The sequence below is a fragment of the Prosopis cineraria genome, unplaced genomic scaffold, assembly GCF_029017545.1.
Source record: "Prosopis cineraria cultivar Desert tree isolate PC_DT_omini unplaced genomic scaffold, ASM2901754v1 PC340, whole genome shotgun sequence".
Classification (NCBI taxonomy): domain Eukaryota; kingdom Viridiplantae; phylum Streptophyta; class Magnoliopsida; order Fabales; family Fabaceae; genus Prosopis; species Prosopis cineraria.
The window spans coordinates 30,167-44,639 of NW_026555667.1; the positions used below are offsets into that span (position 1 = coordinate 30,167).

Sequence of the window (14,473 nt, forward strand, 5' to 3'; positions counted from 1 at the left end):
CACTCGTTTAGTCGTTTATGCATTATTTCGAGGTCTGATTATTGCCGGGTGTTGCAGCAGATTCATCAGATTCCAGAATCAGGAGAGTTGAGAGCTCTGCGAGGTGATGAAGCAGCAGGAGTTGACCGTGCTCCTGTGTATAGCATGGGCGCTAATACTGCTTTATGGCGAGATGTTTGCCTATTTGGTTCCCTCCTTCTTCACTTGTTCATGGCCTCATCTCCGCTCCTCCTCTTCTAATTCCACGGTATAATTCCTCTATTTCAGATCATTTTGGGGTTGCTTTACGTTTTCGCCCTTTGGAATCATGAACTTTATGACATTACCCTAGGAATTTCTGTTGCGCGGTTTCGGGGCCGTTTGACTGGTTTTCTGGATTCAAGAATCATTCATGGCATTGTTGAAGAATTTATAGTTTAGTAATAAATCTTAGCCGATGTAGCATATAGCTCTGAAATAATCATATTGGATGGATAAGAAAATTAATGGTTCCATTATGTTACGAAGTTTGAAGACACTAGCTGTGTAACATTTTCCAGTAACTTATAAATCTAGTGATGAATAAAGGAGTGAAGTGTCAAAGAATAAGCTTTTTTTTTCTTTTTTTTAGTGCTTTCATATATATTGCAATGTAAAACTGGTACTTTATGCCATTTCTCAGGCCATGGTGCTTCCAGTTTCTATTCTTTTAGGAAATGGTGGTGCACACCATTTCCCCCCTCATTGTTCATATTCAGACTTGATGGTCTATCTTTAAGCAATTACATTGGCATTAGTGTCTACAATTTTAGTACTTCGTTAATATTCCATTAGCTGATAATCTATCTTTGAGCAATCAAACTGATATTAGTCTCTGCTTTTTGGTACTTTGTCAATTTTCTGCTGTATTAGCATAATTCTAAACTGAAGGTCCATCTTTATGCTTAACGTTTCTTTTGGTGAGAGTCGGGCATCTCTTTAAATGTATGGTCAGGAAACTCATGTGAAGGCATGATGGACTTTCTGCCTTCACCAAAGTGGCTTCAAGAGTCTTGTAACTCACCTTCAAATTTGAAGTACAGGAACACCTTGTTCCTGCCAATCTAATTCCATTTCTCAATTTTTAAACCATTGCAATGACATCCCTAGATGATTAGTGATTTTAAATTTGGCCAAGTTCATCTACTTTTGTCCAAAAAAGGAAATTGTTTTAAATCATGCTACCGTATTTTTTTTAAAAAAAATTATATATCTTTCTGGCAGAAAGCCTGAACAACCTCAATTCTTATAAGTAGTCTTAATGCGCTTTAAACTGGTTTTTCAAGATTGACCAACACTTCTATGCTTCATCAGGTTGATTATTTAAAAGTTGCTGTTATTGCAGATCCACAGGTTAACCTATGCCCATCTATAAGTTTTTATATTTGAAAATGTTTGAATCTTCACTTCTGATGTAAATTTTTATATATTAACAGCTGATGGATAAAACTTCGCTTCGCCTTCCTCCAGAATCACTAGCACTGCAGATTGCTGAATTTTACACTGATTTGTACATGCAGAGAGCATTCTTTGCATCTGTCCTCCCTTTCAAACCTGATGTCATGCTGTTTTTAGGTGATTACTTTGATGGAGGCCCTTACTTAACAGATGAAGAGTAAGTCCTGATTCCTGATCATAAACATTTTACAATTTGGCTTTCTACAATATTTTATGAAGTCTTGCTGAAATTCTGTAATGTTATGCTTAATTCTTTCAGTTAACTTTCCCCATGCCACGGAGATGGTCTTAATTCTTAGCATGCTTTCTTACTCATAACCCTTTCATTTAAAACAAACAAAGTAGCTAAATAACTTATTAGTGTTTTTTTTTTTTTGTGTTGGACATCTAATTTTTTTTTCCTCAGTTTATTCTTATAAAAGGAGAATTTCTTGGGAAAAAGGTTAAAAGAGAAGTAAAACCATATATTTATCTTTGTTGTAAGCTCATATTGTGCAGCCTGGCTTGCACTCAACGTTATCATCTTCCTCAATGTTCGTGTTAGTAAAATAATTTTTTTTCAGTATTTCATCATTAATTCATACCATCTCTTAGATTGCTATGGTCAATTTATTTGTGTTGATACTGCTAATGAGTGGTATTTTGGTAATTTGGTTTAGTTTAAGTAAACTCACCTACCTTATAAGTTAGAAAGACATTTTTTTATGCTTAATGGTCTTTATTTATTCATAATTCCTGCTATGAAACTTTTCATATTCTTTGAATGGACAGATGGAAGAAATCTTTCAGTCGTTTTAGACATATTTTTGGTCTGAATGAACAAGGAAGATATGCAGAAATGCAAGTTTACTACATTCCTGGAAACCACGATATTGGCTATGAATATGACCATGCTCAAAGGCCAGAGGTATTTTAACATGTGATTACCCACCTTTTGATTCCCATTTCAAGAACTACAAGCTGGCTTGTGATGTTAATTTTACAAATATTTATTCCCACGCATGACCTTGGATTATGATGGACTTAAAGTACTGTGTCAAATTAATGCCAAACATATGACTAAGATTGCTACTATATTCAATTGGGTATATAAACAATCTTTGAGATCACCTTAGGAATGGGCATTGGCATTTGTTATGCCAGAGTTGTCAACAAATTTTACGAATAGACCCATGGATTTTGCACCTTTCTCTGACATTTATCTACACATTTGTTTATCATTATAATTTTGCTAAGAAAATATTAATTCATCAGTAAAGAAAATGAGAGAGGATATAATTTAGCCTTATGTGAGTTACCAAGACTCCAAGAGGAAGTGTTATGTCCACTCCAATTTACATGACCTGGCTCAAAGTAAGCAATTAATTTACACTTTCTAGATACTTTCCTTTCTGTTCATTTCATGAATTAATAGTTTATCCTGATTGATTGAGAAAACATGAATCAAAGCTTGAGAAGTACACGGCAAAGTTAAAAAGGCAAAAGGGTGTAGTTAGAATAAGCTTGGCTGTTATAGTAGTAAGAGGTTTTGAGTCTCTGTAACTGTTGGAACTAACTATCGTTTTCTCTAGGCAAGTATAAGCTATCCAGGTGAGACGGAGGACAGGGTCGTTGAATCTTGAATAAATAATAAATTCTTTCCAGTCACCGTCTGCTAGAGTCTTCATACCTAGTATTCTGCTAGTTCAGATTTGAGCCATTGACAATTTCTGTTGCACCCCTTTAATTGATGACATTAAATTTTGAAGTTGAAAAAAATTAATTTAACAGGAGATGAATGCCTATGTAACATGGGAAACTTTGACTAGAACCACACAATGTGAATCATGTAAAGGCCCTATATGTAAAATGTAACACTTCAAAATTTCACACTGATTTTTCGTGAAAATATGATTTAGTAATTAAACATTAACTATTAAACACTTACCATGGTAGAAAAGCATCTATCATGGTAATAAAAAGTATAACCTAATTTTCCAAAACACTATCACTGTAAATAAAGGTTTAGCATGGTAGACAAAGCTTAGTATATCATTTTCAAACCCTACCATATTAGAAAAAGGGGTTATCATAGTAATTAAAATCAAAATCATTTTTATAAAGCTTACCATGGTAGAAAGAGCTTTTTTTACAATGAAACATTTCTCAAAATGGACTAACAAAGTAGAAAAGGTTCTTTCATAGTAGAAAAGTTGAGCATGGCAAAATAGACCTACCATGGTAATTTAGGAACAAAAAAGTTAATTAAATAGATACCAATGGAAAACCATATTGAATAAAATGTACCTAACCCATAGAAAACAATGCTTAAAATCCATCATTTTGTTAAAAATCATAAGCACGAGAGAAGCATGGTTTCTAGGGGCAATTTAAATCTAAAATATCATTTTAGTCACTCATAAACAGGCAATAAGGTGATTCAAGTGTCCATCTAAAACAATCACATGAGACTTTGCTGGATATATAAAGCTTTCCAAACATAAGCTTAATAATCAACACCCAAAATGGGCCAAAACATCACTTTTCACAAATTGTCAATATAACCCTACCGGAGTTCACACTATGGTGTATACTTAATCGCAACATATCTACTTCCAACATCATATAGCAAAACACATTTTGGATGTGAACAAGGTAAAGCTTCAATCGGGTTACGGTTGCCTAACACAGTTATATAGCAATGTTTCAATTTCAAATCATAATCAAAATATCTTAGGCAATCAACTTTGACCATGAGGGTCAGACATAATCCTCATGGCCCACATATGTGGAATCTATCAAGAGTTAGAGTCTATATGCTCAAATGTATCAAAAATTGCCTTAGGCTGGCAAGTATACATTACTACATCAAAGAGGCAAAATAAAACAATTGGTGTCTTAGACACCAAGTCTAGGCCTCCAATGTTTCTCCAGTTGGACCCGCTCCTGTAAAAATATAATCGTGGGGAATGAGGTACAAAGGTTCTAGTAACCAAAATTAATATGCAATGATATATGTAACATGACTAACCATGTGATTGTTAAGTGGGTCACACAAGATTATTTTCCACACACATTTTCCAAACAATTTGAGCAATAAATATTTTGCATGACTACACTTTATATCCTTTCTTACACCGTGCTTGGAACCAAGTTATCTGATCAAAGGTAAGTTAGTCCAAGCTAATAGCTACTCATTGAGTCCAATAAGAGCTTACTACGTGGTAGGTAATTTCCAGACAAAACAACGCATATTTCAAAAACCTGACAAGTCATGCGTATTACAAACCCTTAAGAAAACATATCCGAATAATTTCATGCTTTCGAACAAGAAATATACCAAACATAGCATACACACACACATATTTCATCCCACTTTGACTACAATATACTTTCCAAACACAATTTAATATGCCAAACAGAATAAAAATTGCACATAATCTATCATGCACACCCCCATCACACATTAATAATGATTACCTTGTAACTTAGACAATAAGTTTCCTTTTACAACACTTCTTGCTCCACACTCTTTGCCAACACAAGTTTACATAAATTTTCCACATTACATAAAATTAATTTCAAGCTTGAAATCAACAAATAACTCTAATTATAGCGTTAGAGAGCCTAAGTCCCTAAACCCATTATTAATACTAATTTAAGTTTAGCACATCAACCAACCTTCCAACACTTCTTTCTATAATTTCTAAACACTAATAAACTATGGTTAACTCCCAAATCACTTCTAATATAAAATACCCTAAGTTCCTCCAAAAATGTCCTAAAAATCAAAAGTTTGTTATTAAGCCTTACATCACCATTCCATAGTTTTATAACCATTCATCTACACCCAAATAAAGACCTAAGTATTAAAAAATCATCCCAAAAATTTGGATCTAACACACTCAACAATATAAGCCTAGGATTCAACCTAAAATCTTTAAATTCGAAATCCAACCTTAAAGAAATGCTCTATACTATTTTTTATACCCCCAACAACTTCAACAATCATATTCAATCATCATAACTTTGGATTGCCTACCTATAAGAGAAACCTTAACAGAAAAATCTCCCTAAATAAAAAAAAAAACTATGTTGAATAATAGAGGGGAAGGCTAGAAACTTACCTCAAGGGGTAGCAAAGCTCAATACTAGCTCCAAGACACCAGAAAATTGTGCCTTAGCAGAGCCAAGACAAAGGTCTTTTTGTTTTCCTCTTCCTCTCTCGCATTCTGACTTGAAATGCTAAACAGGACTTATTTAAAAACTCTCGTTTGTGCATGGTCGTGGCAGTTTTAATCCTGTCCATGCACGGAGATGCCTAATTTAAACAGTCCTCCACCTTTATCAATGTTTGCGAGCGGTCAAGCCTTGTGTAATGCTCATCCATGTGCGGACAATGTCTGAATGGCCAATTCTCAGTTAAGCCCATAATTTTGGGCCCAATCTCACCTAATACCTATTTTGGACCTTACATAACTCTCTTATATGACTCTGGGCTTGATTTAATCGATAATTAAATGCCTAAACATGTGATTAACCTCAAATCATCTCAGATACAATTTATTCCTAAATTATACTTCAAAGTAATATCATTCCTAATTTTAAAACCTCAATTTTCACAATTTGTTTCTTATATGAAAATCAGGATGTTAACACTGGTTTCATTTGTGATACATCACACGTGAGTTTGTTAAAAAAATTTCCTTCTTTTTAATCCACAATTTTTTCATTTAAAATTTTGACTTTCTGTTAATTCCAAACGGCTCATGGACGTCAATATGAATTATCTATGCTATGTTGCACTTTTTATAATTTATATAATTTCTTTGTTTTCTTCTTTACTCATTCATTTGGTAAATTACATAGGTTATCCGACGCTATGAAGAAACATTTGGAATCAGGAATTGCCGATTTACAATTGGAAAAGTGGATTTTATTGCTATTGATGCGCAAACAGTGGATGGTAAACACTAGTATGGCTTTCATATTTTACATTTCATGTTCTATTCATTAATTTGTGCTTTGCATACCCAAGTTCTTAACTACGATTTCTGTTAGAGATATTAATCAAATCCATTCCTAGGCCTTGTCTTTTCATTTTTAGCTGTTGGTATGAAATGGTTGTTGGCATGATATTGACTATCAAAACCTCTTAACTCTTTAAAACAAAGCGCTCAATATTTCAACCTCTGATGAAATAATTTATCTTTATTGCATTTTGTGGTTGATATTTATGTTATTTTTATGTCTGAATATGTAATTTTAATTATTCAATCAGATAACATGCTGTAAAAGTAATGTAAATTTGAGTAAGAGGATATACATATGAGCAACTTCTTGAAGAATTTCAATACTTGCATCTACTGAACTTATCATGTTTTTCTGCAGGACATCCAAAAAAGCATCTGGTTTCTGAAGCTTGGGAGTTTATGAGGAACGTCTCTGTTGGTAAGAATAGGCCTATGTTATAGCACATTCTTGTGATGGAGTATATGAACTATTATAATATATATCTGGCACATTTAGGTGATGATGTGCACCCAAGAGTTCTATTGACACACATTCCTCTATATCGACCGGATGATACTCACTGTGGTCCTCATCGTAATTCTCCAGCCATTAATCAGGTAGCATCTTTTACCCATATTTTTTTTTTAAAAAGTTTGTCTTCAGTAAGCCTATCCCCTGTCATATGTTTTATGGAACCAGCCCTTACGATAGTCTAGTATAGAGGTGTGCTTGAATGCTTCTCACCTGCCAATCTAAAATTACTAACTAGTCTTTCTTTTGATATGTTCAGAGGGTATCTCGCACTTCTTCATATAATGACATACGGTAAGTTACTTATCTCAAAAGCCATGCAGGGAAATTCAAAATTGCACGAATGGATAACAAGGATTTAGTTAACAGTTAGTTCGATCATACAGATATCAGAATTATGTTTCTGAGGATTCATCAAAAAGCATAATGGACATGATCAAACCTGTGAGTTTTCTATATGTTCCTTGGTCTAATGTGCATTACTTTCCACCCTGATCTGGATGTGTAACAAAAATTCAATACATAATGGATTTGCCCATAATAATTGTTGATGGGGATTCATTAAAAAACTTAATGAACATGATCAAACCAATTGATTTTCTATCTGCTCCTTGAAAGTGTGCATGATTATTCCACCTTGATTTGGGTGTGTAACAAAAGTTCTACGCATGGATATATTTGGCAGTCATTGTTGATGCAATGCAAGTTGCGTATTTCCATTGTGTGTGTTTCATTTGTATGGTGGATTGCTCATTTTGTGTTTTTTATGCATTTTTTAAAGGCCCTGTGTTTTGGTGACACAAATGCTTCAGTCTTTTTTTTTTTTTTTTTCTCGTTACGGAAGTATTTGTGTGAAGATGACGGGAAAACCAAAATAAATTTACCATGAATACAGGGAAATTGATTTCACTAAACAGTTCATGATTTTTGCAGAAGCTTATTTTGTCCGGCCATGACCACGATCAGTGTACCATTACTCATCAGTCCAAATTTGGGCCCATAAAGGAGGTAAGAATCATATTTTCTCAGCTCAACATTATCCCTGATGGAAAAGACAGTTAAATTGACAGCAGTGTGCAGCACACTCTAGGTACCATAAGTTGGCAACAAGGAAACTTGTATCCCTCTTTCATGCTACTATCAGTTAGTAACTCGACTCTTCCAAATTCTTCCACTTCAGAAGATGCTTTGTTGACTCACCTATGTTCCCTTCCAATGCAAACACACATATACATAGGGTAACGTTGGACACTGCTAATTATGTTTAAATAACTTTATCTTAGCACTTAAGGCAGCTTTTTGTTGAATTTTTTTTTTTTGCTGCAAATGCCAGGTATGCTGTGCTATTTGTTCTTACCCTCCTTGCTGCCCTTTTCTGGCCAACAAGTGGCACAAGTTTTTGGCATCAGTGTTTGAACCTAGTAGTCTACAGTAGACTACTAGTATCTAGTGCCCTATTTAAGGGAGAAACGAAAGAGAAAGATGAGGATGCTAACTATGAATATGAGATGATGTGGGATGCAGAAGGATCAATGCATCTCGTAAAGAAGCCCTTGGATGCATCAGTCGTAAATTCGACTGAACGGAGTCTAGGGGAAAGGTATGTTTGCTATTACTTAGTATGTTCTTTTAACGGCCTAGCCTATCTTATTATTCTTTCTAGACCTTGTGTTCTGTAAGTTTTGAAACCTCGTCATGTCTTTTGGTGTCAGGGGTAATGCTGTGATGCGGCCAACTGCAAGAAAACATACTTCTCAGGAAGGAGATGTCTCTGTGAACATGGATGTGGCTTCAGGTTCAGGCCATGGATTTGATCCTATGGCTAGAATACCTTCTAGAACGGGCAAATCAAAGACGATATTTATAATCCAAAGGTTGTTAAGGATGGTCCGAATGATTACAATTATTGCGGCTGTAAATGTTCCCATCTACGTCATGTTGCTCTACAAGGATTGGATTGACAAATAAAAATGAAATTGCTCTTCACACTGTTCTTGCTCACGGCGGCTCCTAATTTCCTATTAGAGGTTTGTTCAGACTGTATATCCCTATTAGAAAGTAATATCCTATCAACATAATATATTTCATATACTGAATGGGGCTTTTGTATTTTTTTTTTTTCTGGGTAGTTTGAATTTGAAACGCAATTTTTTAGGTGAAAGCTTGTAACACCTATTTAATTTGTCAAGGACAAGGCATAAAGTTGATCGGCTCGGCCAACGTACTATATGTGAATGCACCCGAGCGGGTTGGATTTGACCATTGATGGACTTAAATGCTATCTCACGCCAAATAAATCAGGGAAAAATGTACTAATTTTCCTCTTGAAAAATGACTTAATATGTTAACATTAACTACTGTTTTTTCAACAATATAGACATATGTATTTGGCATTCAAAAGTATAAGATGCGTACAACTATATATAATTAATTTTTTATTCCAATATCCATTGTTTGTGGTTTCTGGCATTCATACAGAAACAAAGCAGCGACGTGGAGGTCCAACGTGCAACGTGAGATATAACTTATTTTTAGGGTTTGTTTGGTTGGAGAAAAAAATATGAAAGAAAAAAATGAGAGAAAAATGAGAGAGAAAATACATGTTTTTCTGTTTGGACGAAGAAAAAAAAGCAAGAAGAAAGAAAAGTGAAGAAGAAAATAAAATATAAGATTCACCATATTTTTTCTCCAACTTTTGCCTTCAACAATGGAGAGGTTTTGAGGGTAAAATTTTATTTTCAATGCCTATCTTCTCTTCTCTCTCTTCCTTTTTTGCTGCTTCAATCACATCAATTCCTTGCAAACAAACAAATTTTAATCTCAGCAAAGATTTGAAAATTTGAAATCACAAAGAGCCTCTTGTTTGAAATCAAATTTCTTATAAAAAAAAAAAAGAATTTACGTCTTTAGCTTTGTAGAATTAATTTGATTTTAACAACTAATTTTAATATAATTTAATAATGTTGATTTTAATATAATTAATTTGATTTTAAAAATACAAACGGAATTTGTGTCTTCATCTTTCTACATTTTTTTAACAACTAATTTGATTTTAAATTAATTTGATGATGTTAATTTTAATATACTTTATTCTTTCAATTAGCTTTTACCAAGATAATCATATAACATAATATATAGTGATATAAGAGCATATTATGATATTTGCTTACTTTTTTCCCTTCTTATTTTCTCTTTTCTTATTTTCTTTCCTCTCATTTTTTTCCCCTTATCCAAATGGATGGTTACCATTTTAGTTTTTTTTTTATTAGATATGATACCCTACCTATTACATTACACCGCCATGACATTTAATCCAACGACATATCTGCATATTCTACACACGCACGGGAGTCAACGACAATTTATGCAATTCAATCGGCAATTTTAATATTTCTATTCGAAGAATTAAAATGTGCATTCCCTAAGTCAAGGTTTATATAATACCAAACCACGGTAGCAGAAAAAAGTGTTTCTATAAAACCACACGAAGAAGCATTTGAATACGTGGGATCGCAGCACCTTCCCCACACCACATGAGATGTGAACTGTATTTTACTCTCCCATGGATGGATTCCTTCCAAAATAATGATATCTTGTCTACTAAAAACAACTAGGGAGAATTTCATCTAACGATCACAGAAGTAATTTATTTTCAGGTAACTCCTAAAAAATTTTAAAATATCAATCCAATTTTATGGGATTAGACTGAAAATAAATTAAAAGTAAAAAAATTAAAATACCCTCAATCTAAATATAAAAAAAAAAAAAAGAAAGCAAACCACCAGCCGTCGTCGTCGGAGCACTATTGTCAGTGACCAGAGCTTCACCGACAATGGCAGCCACTAGATCTCTATTGCTGGAGCTCTAGCAGCTGGCTAGACCACCATCGACGGTGGCTGAAAAATTAATTTATTCAAAGGTGGCCAAGGGTTAGTTCATCAAAAATTTTGAACTACCAAGTCACTCAACCATTCAATCATATAATGCATAAAATTATATATAATAAATATTATTTTTAAACCACTTGATTATTACATTACTTGTTAATCACATAATTTTACTTGTTAATATCTTAAAAGGACTTGTTAATTATTTAACTTTTTTTGTTAACCCCACGACCCTTGCAACAGAAATAAATTACTTGTTAATCACGTAACTATATTTGTTAATGCCTTAACAGAATTTGTCAATTACTTAACTCTCCTTATTAAGTAAGTGACTCCCACAACAGAGTTACATTACTTGCTAATCACGTAACTATCGTTATTAATACCTTAACAGGACTTGTTAATTACTTAATTGTTAATATCTTAATAAGACGTGTTAATTACTTGACTTTACTTGTCAAATCTAGGACTCCTTCAATTGAACTACATTACTTGTTAATCATATAATTTTACTTGTTAATTACATAACAATACTTGTTAATTGCATAGCATGACTTGTTAATACCATAACAAGACTTGTTTAACTGTTGTTTCAAAAAAAAACTAAATTACTTGTTAATTACATAACTTTACTTGTTAATTTCTCAACAATACTTGTTAATTATCTATTGTCACTTGTTAAATGAATATATAATTTACATAAAAAATTGAGTTTGTCAGAAAACGAAAGCAATGACAGTCGGGTCTCCCTTATCAGTATTAATTGTACTTGTTAAAATATATTAGGTGTTAATTAACAAGTAAAGTTATATGATTAACAAGTAATGTAGTTCAGTTGAAGGAATCATGGATTTGACAAGTAAATTCAAGTAATTAACAAGTTCTTTTAAGGTATTAATAACAATAGTTAGGTGATTAATAAGTAATATAATTCTGTCGTGGGAGTCACGGACTTAACAAGGAGAGTTAAGTAATTAACAAATTCTATTAAGATATTAACAAGTATATTTACACAATTAACAAGTAATTTATTTCTGTTGCAAGAGTTGTGGGGTTAACAAAGAAAGTTAAATAATTAACAAGTCATTTTAAAGTATTAACAAGTAAAATAATATGATTAACAAGTAATATAATAATCAAGTTGTTTGAAAATAAAGTTTATTATATATATAATTTTATGCACTATCTAATTAAATGAGTTAAGTGGCTTGGTAGTTCAAAATCTTTTAGTGAATCAAGTGGTCTTGGGTTCTACATCCATCTTGGCCACCTTTAAAGAAATTAATTCTTTATAATTCTCCAACCACCATCAACGATGATCCAACTGGCAGTCGAAGCTCCAATGACAGAGGTCCAATGGCTGCTGTCGCTGGCAAAGCTCCAGTCACTGGCGACAGTGCTTCGACGACGGTGGCTAGTGATTTACTTTTTTCTATATTTAAATTGAGGATATTTTAATTTTTTTACTTTTAACTTATTTTCAGTTTAGTCTCATAAAATTAAATTGATATTTTAAAATTTTTTAAGAGCCACTTATTCTAAGTGCCTGTTGGATACATCTTTAATCGATTTTATTATCAAAAAAATCGATTATTTAGTTTATTAGCCAAACACCTGAAAAAGCAAAAAATCGATTCCAACTCTTAAAATCGATTTTTTTCAAAAGCTAATATTTTGAGCTATTCCAGAAACGCTGATAAAAAAAAACTGGAAAAATTACATAAAAAGGTCCAAAAAAATTATAAAAAAGCACAAAATTTTATTAAAAAAAAAATCAAACTCCCTTCTCTTCTCTTTTTTTTGTTTAGTAAAATTCAAATTTTAAATCTTTAAAAAAGTTGTTAACATATATTAAGTTAAAATCAATTTTAAAAAAATAATATCCAAATAAATTACGTTATAATATAATTAATTATGATTAAAATTTACCACTTAATCAATTATTTTCATAATTTATTATACCTAACTGAAATCCAAACGGATGCTAAGTTGCTTCTGTAGCGTTTAAATGAAATTCTCCCAAAAAAGTATATACGAAGTTTCCGTTCAATTTGCTAACCCAGAAAGATCAAGACGCGTAGGATCGATTCTGATTATTTGAAGGCTTGAGCTATAACGTATCGTCAACGAAGAAAAATTGGCAACAATATATTAAGAACAAGAAAATTGCCATTGCAATGGTAAGTGAAGGACTAAACTGCAATTATTCAACAACATCTAGATCAAGAATGTCCAGTTGATTGCTTCCATTATGCCCTCCATCACCCATGCAAGCTCCATATATAGTAGTCGTCGTGCTTCAATCTTGATTCCCTGATTCTGAAAAAGTGGTGCCTCAGGATGCTCTTAATACAAAATCTGTCCCTCTTTCCCCGTCAAAACCCATTAGGGTTATCCCAACGGGTCAAAAATGGAAAAATGGAGAAGAAGGACAAAATGCTTCGGAGAATCCCATCGAAACCAAACCATCTGGGCTATCAGAAAGATCTTTGTTCAAAGATGTACACTAGAAGTTGAAGATGAAGAAGGGGAATGAAATTTGGATGTTTGATGTGAAGAGGACTAGAGAAGAAGGTGAATTTAAGAGGTGAGTTCCAAGGGTTGAAACTTGTTCATTCAGTCATCTCCTTGAATATACCAACAGAGAAGCATTGTGGCACATCGGCGTAAGATGTAGAGACGAGCTCGCTGCTCCTTCACTAATGAAGCACACTTGCTGCTAAATCCATACCCCTTTCTCTTCGCTGGTACATTTGCTCCCTGCTTGTGGTATTGCATCTCAGACATATTTTCTAATTTCTTAGTCTTTTCCCTACCAGAGAAAACCCTAAGAAAAAAAAAGCTCCCAACAGAGCTTGAGGAATTATGAAGAACCCTTGTTCTGACTTATATATAGACCCACATGATTTTTTATAATTATATGTACAAGAGCCCACAACTTATGGTTTGGTGAATGGAGTGAAAGGGGAGGGAACGTGGGAAGGCTCGAAAACTGAGGGATTTGCAGGGTTCAGGGGTATGGAAGTTGATGAAGGTGAGGGGGAATGAACGTGGGTCTTGAACTTGTTTATGTGAAAACAATAAAATAATACATGAGTTTGTGTGATGAGCAATGTAAGCTGAGCTTGTTGGAGTGCGAAACCGAGGGAAGGGTTAATTAGAAAAGTGGCAAAGGTGAGCATGAAAGAGGGGAAGTGCTGTAATCCAGACAAAGCACAAACTGTGTTTAGCCATGGGAACAAGGACCCGGCACTCTTGGTGGATTAATGGCTTTGATTGGATTCTGCCTTTGCCCTGTGTTCCAAAGCCCAACATTATCTTCTGTTTTTGTGGCAACTTGTTTGCTCATCAATTTATTATCTATTAATGACAGTTTCATCATTCAGGATATGTCCCAATTTATGTGTGTCTAGTGTGTGTGTGTGTTAGGAACTACTGATATTATGCTTATTCTTAATGTAATCTGACGCTTGATTTGGTTGGTGGATGGAATTAATACGTCTGGACTTGTTTATTTCATGATTGTATGATACTCTCTTTCATGTTTTGATATGTAGTTTTTCACAAGAAAGAGGACTTGGAAGATT

The 14,473-nt window shown here is 33.5% G+C and overlaps 1 protein-coding gene across 1 annotated transcript; it reads left to right on the forward strand.

Moving 5' to 3' along the window:
* Positions 1 to 9,228, forward strand: LOC129296487 (uncharacterized protein C630.12-like). The gene is made up of 13 exons (XM_054935085.1): positions 1 to 247; positions 1,333 to 1,371; positions 1,455 to 1,633; positions 2,248 to 2,383; positions 6,325 to 6,421; positions 6,847 to 6,906; positions 6,985 to 7,085; positions 7,259 to 7,293; positions 7,386 to 7,443; positions 7,933 to 8,007; positions 8,080 to 8,237; positions 8,333 to 8,599; positions 8,712 to 9,228. The coding sequence occupies exons 1-13, from the start codon at positions 107 to 109 to the stop codon at positions 8,965 to 8,967; spliced, it is 1,602 nt and encodes a 533-aa protein (XP_054791060.1). The 5' UTR covers positions 1 to 106; the 3' UTR covers positions 8,968 to 9,228.
* The last annotated feature ends 5,245 nt before the right edge of the window (positions 9,229 to 14,473 follow it).

Coding starts and splice junctions, on each gene's coding strand:
- LOC129296487 (XM_054935085.1), top strand. CDS start 107: ATGAAGCAGCAGGAGTTGACCGTGCTCCTGTGTATAGCATGGGCGCTA. Junction 6,422..6,846: donor TGATGCGCAAACAGTGGATG/GTAAACACTAGT, acceptor GTTTTTCTGCAG/GACATCCAAAAAAGCATCTG. Junction 8,008..8,079: donor AATTTGGGCCCATAAAGGAG/GTAAGAATCATA, acceptor AGCAGTGTGCAG/CACACTCTAGGTACCATAAG.